Source organism: Apodemus sylvaticus, chromosome 14 (assembly GCF_947179515.1).
Source record: "Apodemus sylvaticus chromosome 14, mApoSyl1.1, whole genome shotgun sequence".
NCBI lineage: Eukaryota > Metazoa > Chordata > Mammalia > Rodentia > Muridae > Apodemus > Apodemus sylvaticus.
In genome coordinates, this window is record NC_067485.1 from 80,330,369 (window position 1) to 80,355,631 (window position 25,263).

Here is a 25,263-nt window from a genome sequence, read left to right on the forward strand (position 1 = left end):
CTATGAACATAGTAGAGCATGTATCCTTATTACATGGTGGGGAATCCTCTGGGTATATGCCCAGGAGTGGTATAGCAGGATCTTCTGGAAGTGAGGTGCCCAGTTTTCAGAGGAACCGCCAGACTGATTTCCAGAGTGGTTGTACCAATTTGCAACCCCACCAGCAGTGGAGGAGTGTTCCTCTTTCTCCACACCCTCTCCAACACCTGCTGTCTCCTGAATTTTTAATCTTAGCCATTCTGACTGGTGTAAGGTGAAATCTCAGGGTTGTTTTGATTTGCATTTCCCTAATGACTAATGAAATTGAGCATTTTTTAAGATGCTTCTCTGCCATCCGAAGTTCTTCAGGTGAGAATTCTTTGTTTAACTCTGTACCCCATTTTTTAATAGGGTTGTTTGGTTTTCTGGAATCTAACTTCTTGAGTTCTTTATATATATTGGATATTAGCCCTCTATCTGATGTAGGATTGGTGAAGATCTTTTCCTAATTTGTTGGTTGCCGATTTGTCCTTTTGATGGTGTCCTTTGCCTTACAGAAACTTTGTAATTTTATGAGGTCCCATTTGTCAATTCTTGATCTTAGAGCATAAGCTATTGGTGTTCTGTTCAGGAACTTTCCCCCTGTACCAATGTCCTCAAGGGTCTTCCCCAGATTGTTCCACTTTCTAAATATTCTGTCTTGCATGTGCTGTTTCTTTCTGTTGAGTCTTTGTGTGGCTTATGTATTAGTGTAACTTTGAACTCATAAAATGAATCTGGGAGTGTTCCTTCTGTTTCTATTCTGAGGAGTATTAATATTATCTCTTCTTTGAAAGTTGTATGGGGTTCTCAAAAACTATCTGCCCCTGGGCTGTTTTTATTGGGGGGTGGGTGTCTTTGAATAACTGCTTCTATTTCCTTATAGGTTATAGGACTATTTAGATAGGTTACTCGATCTTGATTTACCTTTAGCAAGTGGTCTAGTAAATCATCCATTTAATATAATTTTTTTAGAGTTTTGAGGAGCACAGTCTTTTGAAATAGGTCCTAATAATTTTCTTTTAATTTCCTCAGTTTCTGGTCTTATTTCTCCCTTTTCATTTTGGATTTTGTTAATTTGGGTATTGTCTCTCTGCCTTTTTTATTATTTTTGCTAAATGTTTGTCTATCTTGTGGCTTTTCTCCATGAACTGTGCCTTGTTTTGTTGATTCTTTGTATTGTTCCCTTTGTATCTAATTGATTGATTTCAGCCCCAAGTTCAACTATTCCTTGCCATTTACTCCTCTTTTGTGTGTTTGCTTCTTTTTGTTCTAGAACTTTCAGGTGTGATATTAAGTTGCTAATACATCTCCAACTTCTTCCTGAAGGCTTTTAATTCTATGAACTTTTCTCTTAGCACTGCTTTCATTGTGTTCCATAAGATTCAGTATGTTACACCTTCATTCTAGGAAGTCTCTAATTTTTTTATTTCTTTCCTGATAAATTTTCATTGAGTGTAGGGAGTTGTACAGTTTCCATGAGTGTGTGGGCTTTCTGCTGTTTCTGTTGTTGTTTAAGTCCAGCCTTAGTCCATGGGGATCTGATAAGATGCAATCTTCTTGGATGTGTTCAGGTTTGTTTTGTGTCCAATTTTATAGTCAATTTTGGCGAGGATTCTATGCAGTGCTGAGCCATGTTTTGGTGAAGAGTTCTATAATGTCTATTATGTTGATTTGGTTCATATCATCTATTCAATTTCATTGTTTCTCAGTTTAGTTTGTCTTTATGACCTTTCCATTTGTTAGAGTGTGCTGTACACTTTCATGGTGTAAGGTTTGATGTGTGAGATTCAGTAATACTTCTTCCATGAATGTGATTATCCTTGCTTGCATTTGGAGAATAGATGTTTAGAATTGAGATGTCATCTTGGTGGACTTTTCCTTTGATGAAAAATCAAAGTGTATTTCCCTTTTGTATTGCTTTTGGTTGCTTGGAAGTGAAAGTTTATCTTACTAAATGTTAAAATGGCTACTCCAGCTTGTTTCTTGCTTCTGTTTGCTTGAGCAAGCTTTTCCCAGCCCTTTACTCTAAAGCAGTGTCTGTCTTTGTTGCTGAGGAGTGTTTCTTGTGTGTGGCAGACTAATGGACCCTCTTTACACATCCCACCCTCTTAGCCTGTGTCTGTTTGTTTGTGAATTGATTTTGAGAGATAATAATAACCAATGATTGTTTGTTCTTGTTATTTTGATATTTATGGTGTTACTGTGTATGTGTGTGTGTGTGTATGCGCATAACTTGTTTGGTTTTTTTGTTTGATGATTATTTTCTTTTGTGTCCTTGGATGTAGTTTCCCTCATGTTGGAGGTTTCCTTCTAGTATCCTCTTGTAGGCCTGGATTACTAGAAATACATTGTTTAAATTTGGTTCTGTCATAAAACATCTTGGTTTCTTCATCTATGGTGATTGCATGGCTTGCTGTGTATAACAGTCTGGTCTGACATCTGTTGTCTCCTAATGTCTGCATAATACTTGTCCATTATCTTCTGGCTTATAGAGTCTCTGATAAGAAGTCAGGTGCTATTCTGAGAAGTCTGCCTTTCTATGTTACTTGGCCTTTCCCCTTGAAGCACTTAATATTTTTTCTTTGTTCTATACATGTAATGTTTTGATTATTATACATCAGAAGGACTTTATATTTTCTGGTCCAAGCTATTTGGAGTTCTCTAAGGTTCTTGTTTGTGTACAGCCATCTCATTTTTGTGAGGGGTTAGGGTTTTTCTTTTCTATGATTATATTAGGGATGTTTTATGGGAATTACTTCTGGGAACATTCAACCTTAGCTCTCCCTATTATTCGTAGTTTTAGTCTTTTCAGAGTGTCCTACATTTCGTAGATGTTCTCAGTGAAAACCTTTTTAAATTTGTTTTTTTTTTTTTACTTGTGCATTAATTTCTTCTGTTTTATCTTCTGTGCCAGTGAGTCTCTTTTCCATGTCCTGTATTCTGTTTGTGATGCTTGAGTCTCTAGCTCCTGTTTTCTTTCTTAGGTTTTATGCCTCCAGACTTGTCTCCATTTATGGTTCTTTTTTATTGTTTCAATTTCCATCTTAGGTCTTGAACTGTTTGATTTATTTTCTTCACTTGTTCAATTTTATTTCCCATTATTTCTTTAAGGGATTTGTTTGTTTCCTCTTAATGGTTTCTACCTACTTGGTAGAATTGTCCTATATTTCTTTAAGGAACTTTTTAATTCTCTAATTAAAGGCCTCAATCATCTTCATAAGAAGAACTTTAGGGTCATAGTCTTTCAGTTCAGTAATGTTAAGATATCCAAGGCTTGATGTTTCCCATTAGGAGAGCTGGGTTCTGAAGAAGCAACATTGCACTAGCTTTTATTAATTGTGTATTTGCATTTACCTTCAGCCATGTTGGCTGTCTCTGGTTTTGGCTGACCTGTTAGTCTGTGGGAGTAGCAAGCCTCTGGGACTGGCGTTCCCAGATTGCAGCAGACTTCCCCAAAGGTAGGCAGAGCTATGGGCTGGGGAGTGTGGTGCTGATCCATGACTGCACGTAGAGGTTTAGAACTGAAGGAAGATGGAACTCTGAAAGGACGAGATAATTATTTCAAGTCCAACACCTTTTATAAACATTTAAAATTATAATTATTGGAAATAGTAGTCTTTTTAAAAAATTAAACTCTTTTGATGTGTATGGGTATTGCCAGTATATATGATTGTGCACCAATTGGATATCTTGTGTCTTGGGAAGCCATCAGAGGAAGAAATAAGATCCCTCTGAACTGTAATTGAGCTATCATGTATTTGCTGAGAATCAAACATGGATCTTTATAATGGCAGCAAATACTGTTTGGTGCTGAGCTACTGCTTCTGCCCTGGATACACTGTTGTATTTTCTTTAATTACATATTATGTGGAGGTCAGGGAATAAGCAGAGAGAGGTGGTTATGTCCTTCCACCATGTTGATCCCAAGGTTCAAACTCAGGCCATTAGGCTTGGCATCAGGTGCCTTTACCCATCTCACCAGCAAACGTTTTCATATGTAGCATGTGATTCCTTTTAGACAGCTGTTAAAGCTCACGAGCAATTGGAGCAGAGGAAATAGAAAGCTTTTACTTTGAAAATATTAGACATGAAAAGCAGACTCAGAGACATGGAATCCAGCCTTTGTAGAGCCCAAGATCATGAAGATATTGAAAGATTCAAGCTGGGCATATACCAGCAGTGCTACCATGACAAGCTAAATGTTACAGCAGCACTATATGAACAAATAAACATGTAAGTTGAACTGAGTCCCAGAAAACAAAGTACTCATAAATGTGATGGTAACCCAAATATATAGTGAAAAAAGTCTTCCTGAAACCAATAGGATGTGTATGTCAGGTTAACACAATTTTGCAAACTATTTGCAGTAAAATAAATTTCCTTAAAAAATAAACCTTGGGCACAGGTAACATTTCTTCTCTTGCTGCAGTGTTGCTTTCTTCTTTTTATATTTCCTTAAAATAAAGCTGACATTTTACGATTTCAGCTAAGTATAAATATAACTATTATATATATTATATTTAGTTAACTAAGTATAACTGTATAACTATTGAATACAGTTCTCTTTTTATGAATTTTCCTGTCAATATTCACTTAAGCAGAAACATTGACAGGTTCAAGTATGTGAGGGGCAAGTACGAATAAACTTAGGCAGTTCTAACACCTCTCCTCTGCTACTGTGTGAATTATCTCTGACTCTGACCTTTGGAGTTAACTTAAAGTAATCTGCAGTCAAACTGCCTTTGACAGTTTCTTAGTTTACCTAAATCCCTGCTGGTGAATGGTAAAGTATGCTCTGATACATATAAATGTGAAACAAGTTCTTTTATAGGACATTCCATTTACTCTTATGACCATGTAAACAGAAAAGTCTTTGTAAAATGCATTTTGGGAACAAAAGTGATATGTACATGATGGATTTGTCTTTTTTAGTGCTAACAAGAGGAAAGTGAAGCTGCAGGAAGACATTGCCACAACAGTTGCAGAGGAAGAGCTACTTACACACTCACACACTGGGGCTGTGTACATCCAAGAGGAAACTAGTGTTTCAGGTCCTCATCACCATGATGGATTTGGAATGAGTGGAAATGTTACTCCAAGTTTGGGGACATCACATTGCCAGCAGAGAGGGAGAGCTTTCAGAAAGAAAGGTCAACATAGGTTACCAAGGTTGGTCACATTTTCCATTGTCTCTAGACCCTCCCTTTCTGACAGAACTACTTTCAGGTCTATCTGTTGAATTACAAGATCTCTGCACATAAGGGTGAAATCAGTCTATGTTATTAAGGAGAGGAAACATTTTAACCTCCCTCTCTCTGTGCTGGTCTTACCTTTTATTTTTACTTATTTTCTTTCCCCGTCCTTTTCATATTAAGTTTTTGAGTTGTTTTCAGTTTTCAATCATGTTATCCACTTCCCCAACTCCTACTATATCCATCCCCACTTTTCTACCTACCCGTGGCTTAACAGTGGAAGCCTACATCCACACAGAGCTCTGGGCCACTGGGCAAGGCAGACACAAGGAGTTGGGCTGCAGGTGTGCCCATGGAACCAACAGGCATGCATCAGGCTATGAGAAGCTGTAGGACCCTGCTCTGGGGCTGGGGAAGGGCAGCCTGTATGTTCACCTGGGGTTGCTGGCAGGGCAGAGTTCATAGATCCCAGGCCTCACAGAGGTCAAGGAAGGCCTTGCAGAGGCCAGGGAATACAGGTTCTCAGTCTTGGACACTGCAGACAAGACTGAATGTCTCAAAAGAGATGAGAACAGAGTGGGGGCCCGCTGGACCGGGACAAGACCACTGGACTAGGTCTGGCCCAGGGCTTAAGCGAAAATAGGGAAAGAAGTAACTTCAGGTTCTTCCTGCAGGGACGAATGTCCTTGACTAGCTTGGGCAGGCAGCATGGCTTGGTGATGACCTTGGCTAGAAGACAGAGAAGTTCCACTGCAGGAGGCTAGAAACAGCTCTTGAGAAGGAGACCTGCTCCATGGCTCCATCATAGTGGGTCCAGATGAGAAGAGGTAGTCCATAGGTTTAGAGCATTTATTGTGGGCAGAGAGTTCTGATAAGTGAAAAATAGAGGCTGGTCATGGTGAGAGGGGGAAGGGAGATGAGCCTAAGAGGGCAATGGAGAGAGACGAGAATACAGCAGAGAATATGAGAGGGAGGAGGGGGAAGCAACCCCTTTTATACTTTGGGAAAAACCATACCTTGCTGTTGTGAGGTAACTGTGTGGGAAGAGTCTAGACAGAACACCAGGAGCTAAGGGAAATGCCCTACATAACTTATGGCCACAGAATTATGGACTTGAGGACACTGTGTCAGGAGGCTAGTGTCTTGGAGCATGGCCAATGGGTTTGCTTCCCTTGCAGAATTATCTGCAGGATCTCTAAAGTTTAAGTCTCGCACAACCAGAAAACAGGCTGCCTTTCATGGTCCCACACCCCCCAACTTAGAGTCCTCTAAGAAAATTCCATCAAGTCCAGTTTCTGATGTCCACTCACATGCATATAATGACACATGACCACATCCCCATTACCCTCTCCAACTCCCCCTTCTTCCTCAGCCTATCCACTCCCATCTTCATGACCTTCTTCATAATCCACTTAGTCCATCTATTCTTGCTCATACATGCATGTGTATCAAGACATATACAATTACTAAATACTCCCAGATTCTCTTAAGTTGTTCATCTGTCTGTCTGTCTGTCTATTTCATTTTTTTGAACATGGTTCCTCATTGTAGCCCAGGCTGTCCTGGAACTCACTGTGTAGACCAGGTTATAGGTAGAACGCAGAGATCCACCTGTCTCTGCCTCTCCAATGCTAAGACTAATCTTTAAAGGAGTGCACTATATGTCACTTCCTGGCTACAGTTCTGGGAGATCTTATTTTTTTACATACATTATAAATTGGTCCAAGAAATGTAAAAATATTGATATGTTTTACATTCACTTATGGTAAATTAAATTTAAATTCACTAAATTTAGAAATTAAATTCTAGAAAACAATTTCTACTTTTATCTAAAATTATGGAATAAAATATTGCACTTATTTTAAATACCTATTCTTTGAAAGATTAATGCATATATAAAATGTATCACAATCATATCCACCTCTCACTGCCCTCTCCCTCACAGCCCATATCACATCTCTCTACCAACTTCATGTCCTCCTTTTAGAATTATATATTTATTTATGTTAAAGCTCTTTTTAATTTGGTTTGGATTCTTAATATTTTACTATGCTTCTGATATAACCTTAAAGTTAGAACTCAACAGTAAGTGATATAATGACTTTCAAACACTATTATACATGACAATTTAATGTGTTGAGGTTAATACTTTCTTATAATTCCTATAAACCTATAACTAAGTAAATGTTAAGTTGTATAAAGGTTATTTTTTTAATATTCTAAAAAAGAATATGACCTAAATTTTTATTTTCCTTCTGGTCTTTTATCTCAGATTTTTGTTTTCAACAAAGGTGCTAACTCCACACCTAGTACCAACACATCCAGAATAAGCTTAACTCACAGGTGCTGTAACACACCCAGGATCATAGAATCTCAAGCATAAGGACTTAAGAAGGACATAAATAACTCCCTTAAAAATACCAGAGAATACAGGTAAACAGGTAGAAGCTCTTAAAGAGGAAGTACAAAAATCCCTTAAAGAACTACAGGAAAACACAACAAACAGGAGAAGGAATTTAACAAGATGATCCTGGATCTAAATATGGAAATTACACTATAAAGAAACATGACAGGAGACAAACCTGGAGATAGAAAATCTAGGAAAGAGATCAGGAGTCATAGGAGCAAGCATCACCAACAAAATACAAGAGATAGAAGAGAGACACTCAGGTGCAGGAGATAGAATAGAAAACATTGACACAACAGTCAGAGAACGTGTAAGAAGCAAAAGACATGGATGCAGGCTCCATAGAGCCCAAGCTCCTGAAGATTCTGCCAGATTCATGCTGGGCATATACCAGCAATGCTACCATGACCAGCTAAATGTTATAGCAGCACTATATGAACAAATAAACATGTAAGTTTAACAGAGTCCCAAAAGAAAAGGTACTGATAAAAGTGATGGTCACCCAAATATGTAGTGAAAAAAGTCTTCATGGAACCATTTGGATGTGACTGTCAATTTGACATAATTTTGCAAAGTATCTGCAGTAAAATAACTTTTCTTAAAAAATAAACCAGGAACAGGGAAAGCATTCAGGATGTTAACAAAGAATAGAGAAAAAATAAAAATAAAAATAAAAAATAAACCTTGGGCACAGCTAACATTTCTCTCTTGCTACAGTGTTGCTTTCTTCTTTTTATATTTCCTTAAAATAAAGCTGACACTTTACCATTTCAGCTAAGTATAGATCTAACTTTCTAATGAATACAGGTCTCTTTTTATGAATTTTCCTGTCAATATTCACTTAAGTAGACACATTGACAGATTCAAGTATGTGAGTGCCAAGTATGAATAAACTTGGGCAGTTCTAGCACCTCTCCTCTGCTACTGTGTGAATTAACTCTGACTCTGACCTTTGGAGTTATCTTGAAGTAATCTGCAGTCAAACTGCCTTTGACAGTTTCTTAGTTTACCTAAATCCCTGCTGATGAATGCTCTGATATATATAAATGTGAAACAAGTTCTTTTATAGGACATTCCATTTACTCTTATGACCGTTTAAAAAGAAAAGTCTTTTTAAAATGCATTTCAGGAACAAAAGTGATATGTACATGATGGATTTGTCTTTTTTAGTGCTAACAAGAGGAAAGTGAAGCTGCAGAGAGCTTTCAGAAAGACAGAAAGACCAACCTAGCTTTCCAAGGTTGGTCACAGTTTCCATTGTCTCCAGAGCCTCCATTTCTGACAGGCCTACTTTCAGGTCTGTCTGTTGAATTACCAGACCTGTTCACCTAAGGGTGAAATGAATCTCTGTTACTAAGGAGAGGAAATATTTTAACCTCCCTCTCTCTGTGGTGGTCTTACCTTTTATTTTTACCTTTGTTCCCCCAGCCTTTTTTGCAATTGTAACTTTTATTCATTTATTTTTACAGCAAGCCCCAAAGTACCAACAACTGCTCCAGTTTGCCTGTAGGTGGATGAAGAAGTTTTAAGAAGAAATCCATATATTTAAATGGTAATGGACATAATCATCATTATGTCAAGTACTAGAAATAGCTCACTTTTTACCAGATTTAGTTCCATCTGGGGTCAAGGTGTCCTTTTCTGTGGCTTCCAGTTTATTTTTCTCACCAGCTCCTTGTCATGTATAGTGGTTTTGATATACTCAGTCCAAGGAGTGGCACTATTAGGACCTTTGGCCCTGTGGTGTGGTATTGCTGGAGGAAGTGTGTCACTGTAGGCATGGGCTTTGAGACCCTCATCCCAGCTACCTAAGGAACCAGTCTTCTCCTAGAGACCTTCAGATGAACATGTAGAGCTCTCAGTTCCTCCATGCCTGCCTGGATGCTGCCATGTTTGATCCTTAATGATAATGGACTGAACCTCTGAAGTTGTAAGCAAGCTCCAATTAAATGTTGCCCTTATAAGAGTTGCTTGGGTCATGGTGTCTGTTCACAGCAGTAAAACCCTAACTAAGATAGCCTGCTTCCTGGTCTAGTTCAGGAACTTCTTGCCACCTTTGCTACACAACCTAGCACCTGCAAACCCTTCCCTAGACCTAGATACTGAGCCCTACATTCTTTTGTGGTTGAAATTAAATGCTACTTTATAAGAGTGCAATTTCGTCACTCACAATGGTTTTGCCAGCATAGATGGCACCATATTGTTCCTCAGCTACTTAAAACAAAGAATGATTGACAAATTCCAATCATCACAAAAGCCTTTCCTCTGGCCTATGGTAATTCCAAAGTTTTCTTATTTTCCTAATTTTCAAAAGTTCCTTCTGGAGTTATTTTTTTAATTCCCTGCAACAAATTGTAGGTGGTTGGATGAATGAAGGAAAGAATGAGTGAATGAATCATCCTGTCAATTATAGGTATGCATGATGTTTTAATTTAATGTGTTGAGGTTAATACTTTCTTATGACTTCTCTAAACTTATCACTACATAAATGTTAGCTTGTATTAAGGTTATTTTTTCTAATTTCCTAAATAAGACTATGAATAGCAATAAAATAAGAATACCAATACTCTTGCTATTGGGAAGGGTGCCATAGTTTTAGAGTGGAACCAACAGGGACATTCTGTGAGGCCCCGGATTGGGTCATGGACAGTCAGGTGACTCCATTCTCACCAATGAGTGCAGAGGAGAGTGTAGGACTGCGCTTCCTGATGCCTTTCTGCCTTTGGATGCTCCCTAGTCTGTGTTAGAGGCTCAGATCCACCTCAGCCAAACAGCACTCTAAGGAGAGCCAGAGGCGGGTCACAGCCAAGCACCCAAGGAAGCAGAGTAGGCAGGAGGCATTGGGGACCAGCAGATAGTAGCGAGCTTGTTGCTCTTCCCGATTGGCTCCTCCTTTGTGAGAAGTTAAAGCCCTTGCTGAAAGCCCAGTGGATTCAGAGTTCAGACACTGTAGTGAGAGGCACTTAAGCAGACACGCTGTTCAGCAAGTGCCAAAGCACACGGCTTGGAAGATCTTACATGCAGTGCAGGGCTCGTTTTTCTGGGATCTCTCTCTCTCTCTCTCTCTCTCTCTCTCTCTCTCTCTCTCTCTCTCTCTCATGTGTGTGTGTGTGTGTGTGTGTGTGTGTGTGTGTGTGTGTGTGTATGAGTGCCTGTGTGTGAAAAAGCAAACTCTGACCTTTGCATCCAAGCTTCAAGGTCTGTGGTCACCCTTTGACATGAGACCCCTTGACTACCCATACTAGCAGGAAATGAGCCCTAGGTCATGACACCTGGAGGTACAGTGATGAGGCCGTGGGTATTTAAAGACTTTTCTTTTAAGATTTATTTATTATATGTAAGTACACTGTAGCTGTCTTCAGACACACCAGACCTCATTACAGATGTTTGTAAGCCACCATGTGGTTGCTGGGATTTGAATTCATGACCTTTGGAAGAACAGTCAGTGCTCTTAACAGCTGATCCATTTCTCCAGCCCAAGTGTTTTCTACCTGTCTGTAGTGACCCTGAATTTTTGGGTGATTTGAAGGGAGCAGTGGGAAGAGAGTGGGACCCACCACCTCTTTTAAGGGCCCATGGAATGGGGGTAAAGGAGAAGGGGAAATGACTACTGAATCTTTGAGAACACAAGAGATGTCCTCTCTTGCCTGTGGCTTAAGAAGACAAATAAACCTTCCTCATTGGATTAAGATCGCAGGGGCCTCGGATGGTGCCCACTTGCCTTTCATCCCCAGTGGTAGGATCTCCAAAGAGCTTGGCTATGCTCCAAACATCGCCTTGGCTATCTGGGTTCTTTGTTCCTCTTGGACATTATCTAAACATAAAAATAAGCTCCAAATCCCTCGGCAAAAACCATTCTGACTCACATAGTGACTAAAGTCATTTCCCAGACAAATATAGGTCAAGGCACAAAGCAAGCAAGTAGTGGGGGTTGGGAGGAGAGAGGCAGGTGGAGACCAAGAGCAGCCATCTAAAGAATGGCAGAGCCTTGGGTGCCTGGGTCTCAAAACGAACAGGAAATTAGAGCAAAGCAGGATAATTTATAAAAAAGCCTGGCTTTTTTAAAAATAAAAAAAATAATAATATTTTTATTTTAAAAATAAAGGCCTTTCATGGAAGGGAAACTCATGAAACATAAAATTATGTATCTTTTTGAAGGGTTCATTTTGTTCTGTTTTCCTGACATAGTTCTCAGGCTAGCCTCAAACTTTGATTTTCCTGACTCAGCTTCCTAAGCTCTGGGGTCACAGTCCAGTGCTGCTATCCCAGGCTGAATTAACTGTCTCAAAGCCAGCATCCAGCAAGAATCAGCTCAGCCATGCTCTTGCATAACTTTCCCCTCCATTAAGTGCCCATCCCCTGCAGCAGACCCCACCAGTCTGCGCTCTCTCTCTCTCTCTCTCTCTCTCTCTCTCTCTCTCTCTCTCTCTCTCTCTCTCTCTCTCTCTCTCTTAATTTGCTATTCTAGATGATCCCTTCCTACACCCAAAAACACACCTGTGGCCTCGATTGTCGACTTTCTGGCCGACCTCTACAGATCTTTTCGGCTGGACCTGAGGTCTGAGAACCTGAAGGAATGGGGTGACTACAGTCTGGTGTTGCAGACGATCTTACTTCAGTTTCAGTACTTTTTATACAGGAATGAAACAAAGAAAGCTATGACCTAAGAAAGGTTGTCTGAGTTCAGAAAAACCTGATCAGAAAAACATATAAATAAATGCCAATGCTAGTAAGCACATGCTAAATATCAACAGAGCTGCCCTTTCTCAGAACTTTCTCAGGACAGAGCCATCTAAACACAATTGTCTAGCACATACTGCTGATCATATCTGGGAAATCACACAAGCAAGGCAGAAGGCCATATGCAGACTCTGGGCACAGGGACCAGATTGGGTTCAGTAGCTATGATCAGATGTCCAACAAGAATAAACATGTCATACAGATCAAATGTAAATGTTTATCACAGGAGGCATGAAACCAACTCTGAGAACACTGCAGGAAACCAAGTGCAGCTGAAGTAAAAGCCCTCTGCCTCTCCCCTGCAGCCTCTCACAGTTCCCCAGACACCGTTCACCATGGGTTGTTCTTTTGGCTGTGTTCCGACACTAGATAATGCTTTCAAGGTTCAGCCTTGTTGGAATACCTGTCAGAGCTTAGGGGGAAAAAAAAGCTGTTTTGTTGTTGTAGTTTGTTTTTTAAGTTAGGGTTTTGTGTAGCCCAAGCTAGCCTCTGACGCCATATGTAACTAAGGATGACTTTGAACTCTGATCCTCTTGCCTAAAGCTCCCAAGTTCCAGGCTGCACCACCACACTGGGTCTGTGCAGTGCTGGGCATTGAATCCAGGACTTCATGCACACTAGGTAGGCGCCCACACATGGAGCTTCACCCCTTCTTGTGCACTCTTCCTGATGGCTGGAAGAGCGCCTCTCTGTGGGTGGCGCACACTGCTTGGCTCCATTCACCCTTCACCCACTATGAAGATGGTTTCCTGTCCATGTACTTGCTGTGTGTGTTATATGTGTATGTATGTACTTGTTCAGTGCCTGTGCACATGCATACACATGTGTGCGTGCAGAGGACACAGGCTGACATATGTCTTCCTTACCCACTTTAGTTTCCACTGACCAGAAGCTCACTGATTCTGCTTCTCCTGGTATCTGCTTGCCTCTCTCTCCTCAGCACCAGTATTAAGTGCTCGTGCTGCTGAACCCAGGCTACAAACATCGCTGAGCTCAGCCTTTTACTTAGGTTCTGGGGATCTGAACTCAGGCCTAGCAAGCCCTTTACTGACTGAGCCGTGCTCCCAGCCCTTTACTGACTGAGCTGTGCTCCCAGCCCTTTACTGACTGAGCCGTGCTCCCAGCCCTTTATCAACTGAGCGGTGCTCCCAGCCCTTTACTGACTGAGCCGTGCTCCCAGCCCTTTACTGACTGAGCTGTGCTCCCAGCCCTTTACTGACTGAGCTGTGCTCCCAGCCCTTTATCAACTGAGCCGTGCTCCCAGTCCTTTATCAACTGAGCGGTGCTCCCAGTCCCTTGTGTTTGTTTCTGTTTCTTTCTGACTGAATCCTAGACAGGTTGTGTTCTCACCAGGCAAGTTGTAGCACAGGAACACTTAGGCACCACACAAGTTTGTGGACACATATTTCTAGGGAGCAAAGATCTGATCTTGGGAAAACACCACAGGTCTTTCGCTCCTCATTAACATACAGTGGGCAAAGGGGGTGCATGAAAATAAGTCCTGCAGTTCCCATTACACAGAGTGGCTTAAAAGCAGATGACCCGGGGGCTCTGGGAGCCAGCTCTCGGGGCAGAGACATGGCCCGGGGCCCCGGCCAGCTAGGCGGGCCTCGTCCGGACACAGTCATCATGCCCAAGAGAGGAAAGCAGTTCAAGTTCCGGGCCCACGACGCCTGCTCGGGCCGAGTGACCGTGGCGGACTATGCCAACTCGGATCCGGCGGTGGTCAGGTCTGGTCGGGTCAAGAAAGCCGTGGCCAACGCTGTTCAACAAGAAGTAAAATCTCTTTGTGGCTTGGAAGTGTCCCAGGTTCCTGCGGAGGAGGCTCTCTCCGGGGTGGGTGAGCCCTGTGACATCCTGGACAGCAATGATGAGATGGACGCCCAGGAGGAAAGCACTCAGGAAAGATCAGGCTCCAGAAAAAAGAAAAGCAAGAGACACAAAGAAGACAGTGAAGATGAAATAGATGATCATAAAAATGTACACCAGCAACGGCAGGCAGCATCTAAAGCAGCTTCTAAGCAGAGAGAGATGCTCTTGGAAGATGTTGGCAGTGAGGAAGAGCCAGAAGAAGATGATGAGGCGCCATTCCAGGAGAAAGATTCTGGCAGCGATGAAGATTTCCTAATGGAAGACGACGATGATAGTGATTATGGCAGTTCAAAAAAGAAAAACAAAAAGATGGTTAAGAAGTCCAAACCTGAGAGAAAAGAAAAGAAAATGCCCAAACCCAGACTAAAGGCTACAGTGACACCGAGTCCAGAGAAAGGCAAAGGGAAAGTGGGTCGCCCCACAGCATCAAAGACATCGAAGGAGAAAACTCCTTCTCCCAAAGAAGAGGATGAGGAAGCAGAAAGCCCTCCAGAAAAGAAGACGTCTGCGAGCCCCCCACGCGAGAAGTCTGGGGACGAAGGCTCTGAAGATGAAGCCGCTTCCGGGGAAGATTAAAAGTGATATTTGGGGAGAGGTTGTATTAGAAACAGAAAAGGAAACCTCCGTAGGACACGGTTTGGGCTGTGGCTCGACTCCTGGGCTTTCAGTGCTATTTCATTTGTCTAGAATAATGTTTTCCTCTCTATCATCTATCTCTTCTCTCTCAAACCCATTGTATGCTTACGTGTTTAAGTTGCCAATTTGTCTCAGTCTTTTCTTTGCCAATCCCCTCCCCCTACAAAAGCCATGTCAATTAATCACTGGATTGTGTTTTTAATGGAGGGAAGGAATGCCATGGCTGCAAAGCAATAAGATTTGAGGTGGACGCTATGGAAACGGCTTTTTGCTAAAGAACAGCATCTTGAACAGTAATCAAAAACAAAAAACTAAAAAGGTTTTAATTAAATAATTGTTCTTTCTTTTCCTGTACTTTTGACAGACAAGTTGTTATTTAACATGAGCTTATATGTTTAAACTGTAAATGTCAAAAAGAATCATGACTCTTAAATTTGTACTAGTGACACAGCAGTCGGGAGGCGAACATGAATTCTGGATTGTTAACTCAGTACTCAGATTATTTCCTTGGGTGTGGAGGGAATGGTGTTCCTGGAACTTAGTATATTTGTTATTCTCAAAGAGATTCAGAGCCATTGGTTCTTTTGTCTTCATAATGATCTTTTTTTTTTTAAAGTGGGCCACCAGAATCAGTCTTAATTTCATATTTCTTTCATGTTTTCATTGATTCAAGTTTTTAAAATACATCCTGTTTTAGGGTAAAGTTTTTACCAATGATCAAAAATTAAAAAGAGATTTCTTTGAATTTCAATGACAAGATGAGTCTACACCTCACAGTGCATTTTTTCGCAGGCTGATGATGTTAAAAGTTTTAAGCAAATAAAGTTGGAGTTAGTGTGAAGCTCAGATACAAAAGATTGAGATTTATCCTTTATGAATACAAATAATTGAAATGAGGACCCATGAACCATACTATTTTTATTTGGGGATAGAAACAGTTGTTTCCTTTTGATATTTAAATCTTTCCTTCATAGTAACAGGATAATGACATAGCCTCACACCTTCCTCCTCCTTCTGCTTCCATACTGTGGGCTTGTTTGCATCTTAGTTGGTCTGGCCCCTCCCTTCTATTCATGTTTCTTTTTAAAGCAAGAGCCTGAGCCCCAATGGGATGAGCAAACTGTATTTTAGGGTGCCTATGTGCCATTGATAACAGTCTAGATACCTTAGCAAAGCATCAAGGACAGATCATCTATAGGTTTGATCCTCCACATTCAGGTCTCATTCGCCAGTAGACCAGATGCAAAGATTAGGGGTCCTATTATGCTACTAAATTAAAGATTTAGTGGAGTAATTTCTGTATATTTTTCTGCACTTAAGCTAAATTTGCTTCCTCAGTATTCTGCTTTTGTGTTTTTTAAGTGACATGTTTGTCTCAGACGATGTCATTTTCTTAATAGGTGTTCGTAAGACAAAGGGTTATTTAAGAAATATTTTTACTCTGGTTTTTAAGACACTTTAAAGAACATTCTTAGATCTGCTTTAAAATAAATAAATGAATAAATAAAACACCTAGTGGCAGAGAGTTATTTCAACCCTGCACTGCTAATGATAGAGTTTTAACATGGCCAAAAATAGAAACTTGAACATAAGCAGTTGGATTGCTGTGGTCTGTAGTGGGATGCAGCACTGTGATCTGTGTCGTGGATATGACAGAGGATTCTGTCTGCTGTGGTGGGCGTGCTCGCTCAGGAATCGGTCCTTGAGGAAAGAAGAGACTCCCATTTCCACCAGGCATCTCTCCCTTTTAGGGGTTTATAACTCAGTCTTACATTCCTAGTGACATCTGGGCTTCTTTTAGGTTATGTTTCATGAAAATTTGTGGGTAGGGTCTCTTTCAACTTAAGCCTCAATTTTTTAACAGTGTCTTTAATAATCTGCACTAGCATCTCTGATTTTATCTACCTATTGAGAAATAATACTATCTTTTAGGTTACTTGTGTAAAAGGTGTGTCTGATTGGACTTGTTTAGAATCCCTTTTAAAACCAACTCATTAGATTGAAGATATGTTTTCTAATTCTCAAGTGATCACACGGGCTCTAAGTGACCTTTATTTTCACTTTTTTTAGTGGTTTATAACACTCTGGTCTTCCTTCAAATCCCATGCATGCAAACAGGAAGACATTTAATGTGACTCAACTGGAAACAGGTGCTCAGCAGTTAGGTGTAATGATGGCACGAGGGTGTGTTCATAATGCCTGGCCCTTGGCACCTCCATGCCTTCCTCTCCCTTTTCTTTCCTTTTCTTTCGAGTGTGCCTACAGTGAAGCGGCAGTGTATTCACTGTCTTGATTTGCAGTGCTCGGGAATGGAATATTCATTAGAAGGTGCTTGTCTGTTGGAAGCTCGGCTAGATTTACCTCTTTAATAGATGTAGCAGTTCAGCTAACACTACATTCTAGTTCTCCGGGCCCTGGGTAAAGCCTTTGTCTCCCCCTGTCAGAAATGGTAGCCTCCATGTTGCCCAGTGGCGACTTACTGCTGCTTTAACCCTCCACCGCTGATGGGGTTTGGGAGAGAGGACCCAAAGGGTCTATTTAAAGATCTGCTGAGACACGTAACTGCTTTCAGTACCTCCCTCTCCATATCCACCTTACAAAGGGAAAGTTGTGGAATGAGTGCTTCTTTTTCTAGGGTAGTGAGAGTCCTTAGACCTTACCGGAAACCCCAGTATTTTGAGTGCCCCAGGCTGGCCTTCAACTTGATACTTGACTGATCTTAAACTCATGGCTTTTTGTTTTCAAAATAACTGATTTTTTCCCCCTGTCTTCAATGCTTATATATGGTACTAGTTCAGATAGCATTTTCTTCCACATAAAAATCAGTGGAATTTGAGGTTATGATCTAGAAGGACTTTTGATGAATATACTCAGCTGATCTTGACCTTTTTTTGAGGCCTGGCTTCACTTTGTGGTCTTTCTGAAAGTCTTTTTTCTCCCACCCCTCACTCACACACTGCTGGGATTAATGTCACCATGATAGGTGACACTTTTTAAAATGGACTTTTCTTATTTTTATGTCCAGGAACATGTAGGTGGCAGGTTAGAGAGGGAAATAGTGTAAACAAAACTCAGGTTTAGGGGCCCCTGCCAGACCAGACTTGAATAAAAGAAAACAAAGGTTTGTTGCTGCTGTGAATCAGTGCCTGCTTGGACAGTTCTCTTTACCAGTAGCCCCAGAAGCTACACAAGAAACAGTCCCACCTGTGACTGGGTAGGAAGAAATGCAGGCTCAGTACTTCACGGTGTGCAGATGGAGGTCAGGAACAAGCCAAAGGGGAGGGGAAGTTAAAGCCGCTGGTCGCTCTTAGGGTAGAATATTGTCATTTTCTCTCTGGAGGAAGCTGCTGAGTTACTTGAAGATGGGGAAGGTGTTTTGTTTTTGTATTGCGATGTCAAACTGTCAATAGCCATGTTGCTATTTGAACCTCCTTTTCCCTTTGTCTTAGAAAAGAAAATACATGATTCTGAATTCTGAATATCAAATCCATAGATTATACTTTTGTTCAAAGCCTAATTCACAGTGGTGTGATTGTGCTAACCACTAGGAGGATCCCATATACCTACCTGTTACCATGCCAATGCAGAATGACCTGGTGATATCTGAGCATGCTCCGTGACTGTAGAGCATCACAGTTGGGTGGATACTTTGTATATTGGGAGAGGGGGGTTTTCTAGATCATGGGAGAGGATAAATTGATTTGGGGGGGTGTTGTTTTTGTTTAATTGGTTGGTTTGGGGGTTTTTTTGTTTGGTTGGATTTTGCTTTTTATGGAGGGTTGGGAAGTATAGTACTCAGTTATGCCCTAAAAATAACATGTATAAAACCCTGAAGTGTGATGTGGGTATGTGTGAGTGTGTGTTTGTAAATGTCTGGCAATTAAACCTTTGTCATTCTGGAAGTTAGTGAATTTATTTCCTTTTCCTCTGGAAGTATTTGTTACAAGATTTGTAAATAAGAGCTCTACATAGTCCGTGTACCATGAACATATTGCAGCAAACCTTTTATGCTTCATTCCTGCAAGGCATAAGACTTTGCCAGGTTGCCCAGCTGCCACAATCAGTTTGTCTTCATTCACCTTTTAGACTTAATTTGCCAGTTCTAAAAATTCCCAGTCTTCCTCCATTTTAGTCTTCAATCTTTCATGTTCTGAGCAGAAAGGGTCAGGAAGCTAGCCTAAACTGTCTTAGGCCATGGCTAAGAGCCTGGCATCCTTTTCTTCATACTGCAGTGTGGCTTGATACATGGTTAGACAACAGAGGGTTGGGCATTCTTGCAATACCTTAGCAGTGCTGAAATCTGCAGCATGGTACTAAGGAAGCTAAAGTTTGAATGTAACCACTTTATTTAAAGGTTTTTTTTTTTAATTTAAATGAAACTGAGTTGAAATGAACATGATTTTGTTGACCACGTTCATGAATTATAGATGCAATGTGCATTGGTAGACTCATGTGATGGTCTGATGTGATACTTCATTTCCTACATTTACATATCCTGGTATGTACGCATTTGCATAAACAACAGCAACAACAAACTCCTGCCTTGTTCCGATTGAAGGATTTCCAGGACTGCTATCTGCTCCTGAACTTTGTTTTAAGTATGTGTATCCTTTGCTTGTATTTTGTATTAAGAAATAAGGAAAAGAACCCTTTATTGTTGCGCATGTTGGTACTGTCCCCTTTATTTTTTTCTTCTCTTGGGGACATAAGCAAGTTATTCTTTTTCTGTATCTTTTTCTTTTCTTTTGTAAACCTTTTGGTTTGGTTTGTTTAAAAATGGCTGTATGAAAGGGCTTTTGTAACCCCCCCCCCCAAAAAAAAAAGAAAGGAAAAAAAGTAGATGACCCAGGCTGGACAGATGGCTCAGCGGTTAAGAGCACTGACTGCTCTTCCAGAGGTCCTGAGTTCAATTCCCAGAAACCACATGGTGGCTCACAACCATCTGTAATGGGATCTGTTGCCTGCTGATGGTGTGTCTGAAGACAAATACAATGTACTCACATGCAAAAAAATAAATCTTTAAAAAAAAAACCTACGAAATAACAGGAAAAAAAGAAAGAAAGGAAAAAAGAAAAAGAAAGAAAGAATATAATCTGAAGGCAGAGTGCTATGGAGCCACTAGGGGCATCTTGGAGGATGCTGGGAAGCTGAGTCAGCAGTTAAGAGGACTTCCAGGGGACCCAGTTGGTTCCCAGCATACATTTTGTATGCTCCCAACAGCCTATAACTCCAATTCCAGGGGATCCACTGCCTCTGGCCTCTTTGGGCACCTGCTCTCCCATGCACATAGACAGACATATCACACAAAAAATTACAAAGTATCTTTGAAGCCATGTTGCCCAAGTGAGGCTGTATGAAGCAGAAGAGGCAGGACACATGTGCCCGCCTAACCCCACCCCCCACCCCCAGTGCATCCGCACATCCGACCCAGTACAGCCCGGTGTCTGGCATGTGCTGCAGGGGAAAGCCAGGAGCAAGTGAGCACTAGAGCTAAGGGTTGCGAGTCCCTTCCTTGCAGTTCCCGATTCTGCAGTTTCTACAGTGAACTGTTGAGGCAGTGACTGAAGGGTCTCACCAGCTCAGAGCAGGGCCACCCGCAAACCAGGGCCCAGCCAGGTGCATGCTCTGATCAGAAAAGCTGGCTACATTGAAATACTTTTAAACAAACTAAGTCAAGCTTGGGAAACAGCCAAGTGGTTAAAGGATTTGTCATGCAAGTGTGAGAGCCAGAGTTGTAGTTCACAATCTGGGGTTTGGATCCCCAAATCATGCATAAATATTAGGTCAGTGTGGTGACCTCTAATTCCAACCTCAGAAGGTGACAGGTCCCAGCTAGCAAGACTAGCCACATCAGTGAGCTCTGGGTTTGATTGGGAGATCCTGCCTCAATGAATAAGGTGGCTATGGATGGGGGATAGTTCTTCACATTAACCTCAGCCTCCACACACACATGAACCATGTATATGTGCATAGTGTATGCCCACACATATAAAACACACACACATGCACACTCTCTCACCTTTACACACATATACATGCACACGCTCACACATCTTTACACACATACATGCACACACATGTGTGCACACTTACACAATTCAGGCCTCGTTGCTTATTCCTCAGACTCGGGGCTTAGCTGATCTGGGCTCTACAAGTGCCTTAATTCCCCAGACTAGAGAACATGAGCTTGCATGTATGTATACATACATGTGTGACTGTGTATGGACAGGCCTGTATGCAGAGTGCCCTCATGACTGCAAGGAACACATGAGCTTGCACAAGCATATGTGCATATGTGTGCATGCATGTGTGAATGCTTCATACCTCCTTTATAACTACAGGGAACTGATTCTGCTCCAGGTTTTTTGAGGTAACACTTGGTCTTTGCCCTTCTGACTGGAACTATAAACACATGTACACATATGTGCACGCACCAGATACAGATAAATCCAGGGAATCAGACACACCTAGGCATGTACACAAAGAGACGCAAATGCACACACAAAACCTTTCACTACTTAACTGTGATGTGACCGGGTACCACAGAACTAACCATAAAATTCCATAGCTCCAAAGCCACACTTCACCACCCATGGTGACCTCCACTGAGTCAGGACCTAAGCAGACAGTGGAACCCTGTGTCTCAGCTGCTCCTTAGTGGTGCCAGGTTTTTCTGGCAGAAGGGAGAGACACAGCTGGGCAAGATGAATGGCTGGGGACTTGGCCCAGTTGGGGAACATTCAGGTAGCTGCTCAAGGTGGTGGCAGATGGGACCAGCTCTACGACCCTCATCCTGCCCCATACCCATAGGGGTCCTGAACCTGGCTCTGCTCTGTGACCTCCTGATATGGGAGGAAAGCTGGGAGGTCGCTCTTTCCACCTCAGTGCCATAGATTGCCCCAGAAGCTGCTGTGTCCCGGCTTCTCTGCCTCTAAGCCAGTCACTGTGCCTGGTGAACCTCTAACCTGCCTCCTTGGGAGGTTTGCAGCTCTGTCCCCTCTATTCCTTCAGAACCTGGCTCTCTAGCCCTGGACACTTCTCCTAGGCCATTTCACTGTACAGCACATGTAACACACAGCTCTGTCCTATACCCTCAAATCCAAGAGCTGGGACCACCTAGAGATGATCAGGTCCTTAGCTATGTGACCAGATGGGATCCTCATGAAAAAGTGAGGTCTGGTTTGTGGATGGGTTCTGCATGTGCTGTGCATCCTGGCAGCTCCCGATCCCTCTCTGAACCCTGTACTGTCTGCCATAGGGTGATTTCTCATGAAGATCCCCACTAGATTCAGGCTCCTTCCTGCCTCCCCCTGCCCAGGCTCTGTAGAGTGTCAAACCCTTGTTTGCATCCCTGGATGGCCAGTCCACTGTGCAGCCCCTGTGCAGTCAAGACCACACAACAGCAAGAACAGAGGTGGGCGGGGTTCTACCTGAGGCTTCAGCAAGCCTGGTCCCTGTCCTGCTGCACTCAGCATGGGCCACAGACATGCAGGATGGTGGTGGGACTGTGTGTGTGTGTGTGTGTGTGTGTGTGTGTGTGAGAGAGAGAGAGAGAGAGAGAGAGAGAGAGCACACGCACATGCACACACATGCACAGGAGCGCTGAGGGCGTGTCCACATCGCTCCCTCTCACCCAATTCCATTGGACACTGGATGTATCCTGTCATGTTCCTTTCTTTCTCACACAATCAGTGAGCAGGACAATATTCACATTGCTGTGGGCATGTTGCTTGGGTTTTGGTTTGGCTTTATTTTATTTTATTTTTTCCCCAAGTCAGGGTTTCTCTGTATAGCCCTGGCTGTCCTGGAACTCACTCTGTAGACCAGGCTGTCCTTAAACTCAGAAATCTGCCTGCCTCTGCCTCCCAAGTGTTGGGATTAAAGGCTGTGCCACCACTGCCCAGCCTGGTTTGGTTTTATTTTAGATAGGGTCTCACTCTGTAGCCCAGGCTGGTCTGGAACTCCCTATGTATTCTGAGAACCCTGTCAGAAACAGCAGGCCAGCTCCCCACGACTAAGAACTGGGGCTCACAGCTGGACAGAAACTTTGCATTCTGCCCTGGATTTCCTGGGGAGGATAGGTATGGAAAAGGCCTAAAGGGAAGCACCCTGCCTAGGGTGAGGCCAGAGAGGGAAGTGACTACAAAAAAGACAATGCCCTGAAATACCACAAATACCTCAAGGTGAGCAGGACCAGGCCAAATGCAGAGACAACTTCCCCATTCGAGTTGACTAATAATTTTAATTGTTGCCCAGGGTAACCAATCACAGTCGTCCAACTCAGGTGACCTTAGAACTCCCCGCCAAAATGCTCTAAAAAGGGTGTGCTTTGTGAGCTCAGAGTCTCCTCATGCCTGCATGTACACTGGAACAATAAACTGCAATCTTGAAGATTGCAGTGATTCCGGTCTCTGTGGCCTTATTGAGTGGGGGTCTTCCAAGAGACTCTTACAGTATGTCAAGCTAACTTCTAACTTAAAAGCAATCCTCCTGTGCTGGGTTTTCAGGTATCCGCCACCACACTGGTCAAATCACTGTTTTATGGATGTGTCAGATTTCCAGAGCCTAGAAATGTAACAGCAGTCAATTGGCAAGCTGCTCCCCTCCCTTTCTCCCTCCTCCCTCTCCCTCTTCCTCCTCCCCTCCCCTTCCCCCTCCTCCCTCTCCCTCCTCTTCCTCCTCCCTTTCCTCTTCTCCCTCTCCCTCCTCCCCCTCCCCTGCCTTTCCCCTTACCCCCCAAAGACCAGGACCTGTGTTGTTGGGAGTCTGTAGTTACAGAAGATACTCCAGTCTGAGATTCAAGACACTTCTAAGACAGAATTGGCCTAACTTACTTAGCTGAAGATGGTGGGGACAGGGGCTGTGGGAGAGAGGACAGAGGAAAGGCTTGAATGCCTCAGAGAGAGTTGGGGTTTTGCTGTGTGTTCTGGGGAGTCATCCCAGCAGGGGAGGGACAGCCACAGATGGACACATCTCTCCCCATACTTTGCCAGTCTCCGCAACTTGGAAACCAAAAGTTCCCTGGTGGTGGGAAGAGCAAAATTGACACTTAAAATAAAGCAAGCCCCAGGGCGCCCATTCTGTCCCACAAGGAGGCAGATCCACCACTGGGGGAAGGCTGGAAGGAAGCTCATAGAGAAGGCCCTGTGGATGCTGGTGTAGCCAGGAGCCTCCCACAGCTGGGCCAGCTCCCTGCTCTGCTCTTGTGGGTAGAAATTGAGCCTCCTCCTCATCAAGGGGGCTGAGCTGTTCCTGGTTAGCCCTGTGCTGTGGACTCAGTTTCCCTGCTATATCGGGGATTATTCAATCAAGCCAACTCCTTCCTACCCTTTGTGTGTGTGTGTTTTATCTGTTACTTGTTTTAAGGCATTTTTGTTTATGTAGATGTGTGTGTGTGCACACAGGCTCTGCTCATGTGTAGGCAGAGCACAGCCAGGGGTTGGGTCTCTCTACCAGGTGGGTCCAGGTATTAAACTCAGTGGATAGACTCGGATGGCAAGCACCTCTATCCCTTGAGCCATCTGGCCAGCCCTCACCGTGCCTTCCTGATCTACGATGCCTGCTGGTTTGTCCTGTTCGCAGGAATCACCCATGTGTTCATGCCTGTCATATGTGGCATTCTCTTCCCTGCAAGATCACAGTGCATGTGACCAACAAGGCATTGGATCTGTCCAGGGTCACATGTGGGTTCAGCTGCCCCATATCCCTCCAAAGGGAATCCCTTCTTGCCAGCAGGGTGAAGAGGAAGTGTTTGGAATAGACACTGTTTTTTTCCAGAAGGTTCTGAGGCTCTTAGTACTGGAGACAGAAGAACAGGTAGGAGTTAGATAGTAAGGCCAGAGGAGGTGGCCGGCCATGTATGTGAAGGACTTAAGTCTGTCAGAGACTGTGGAGGGGGACCTGAAACCAAGGGCATCCAACTGGCGAGTGAGAGGAGGGCTTTTGCCTACAGAAGCTTGGGGCATGGTGTGTGTCAGACAATGAGCCTGAGTCCCTTGATGCCTGCTCTACATACAGGTGTAGTTCCTTTTAGGGGATCTTTTAAAACATATGGCCTGGCAGAAGAGGGAGGCAGTCCACAGCTTATAGGATGTAGGGGGCGTGGCAGAGGCTGGAATCCTCTGCTGCTGCTGCTCTTAACAAGCTGGGGCTGACATCAGAGTACAGCTGGGTCTCTTTGATGTTGCCCTGGCTAAGCTGGCCTTGAGCTTGTAGGAGCCTCCTGCCTCTGCTTCCAAAATGATAGTGAGATTGCAGGAGTGAGACACCACCCCTCCCTTATGTATATGTATATGTAAACATGTATATGTATATGATATATATGTATACATTTATGTGTACAAATATGCATATGCACAGGATTTTATATACATATGCACATATAAAATTATATAC

The 25,263-nt window shown here is 42.7% G+C and overlaps 1 protein-coding gene across 1 annotated transcript; it reads left to right on the forward strand.

Moving 5' to 3' along the window:
* Positions 1-13,848: 13,848 nt before the first annotated feature.
* LOC127664605 (nuclear ubiquitous casein and cyclin-dependent kinase substrate 1-like) lies at positions 13,849-16,547 on the forward strand. The gene has a single exon (XM_052156646.1). The coding sequence runs from the start codon at positions 13,849-13,851 to the stop codon at positions 14,806-14,808; it is 960 nt and encodes a 319-aa protein (XP_052012606.1). The 3' UTR covers positions 14,809-16,547.
* The last annotated feature ends 8,716 nt before the right edge of the window (positions 16,548-25,263 follow it).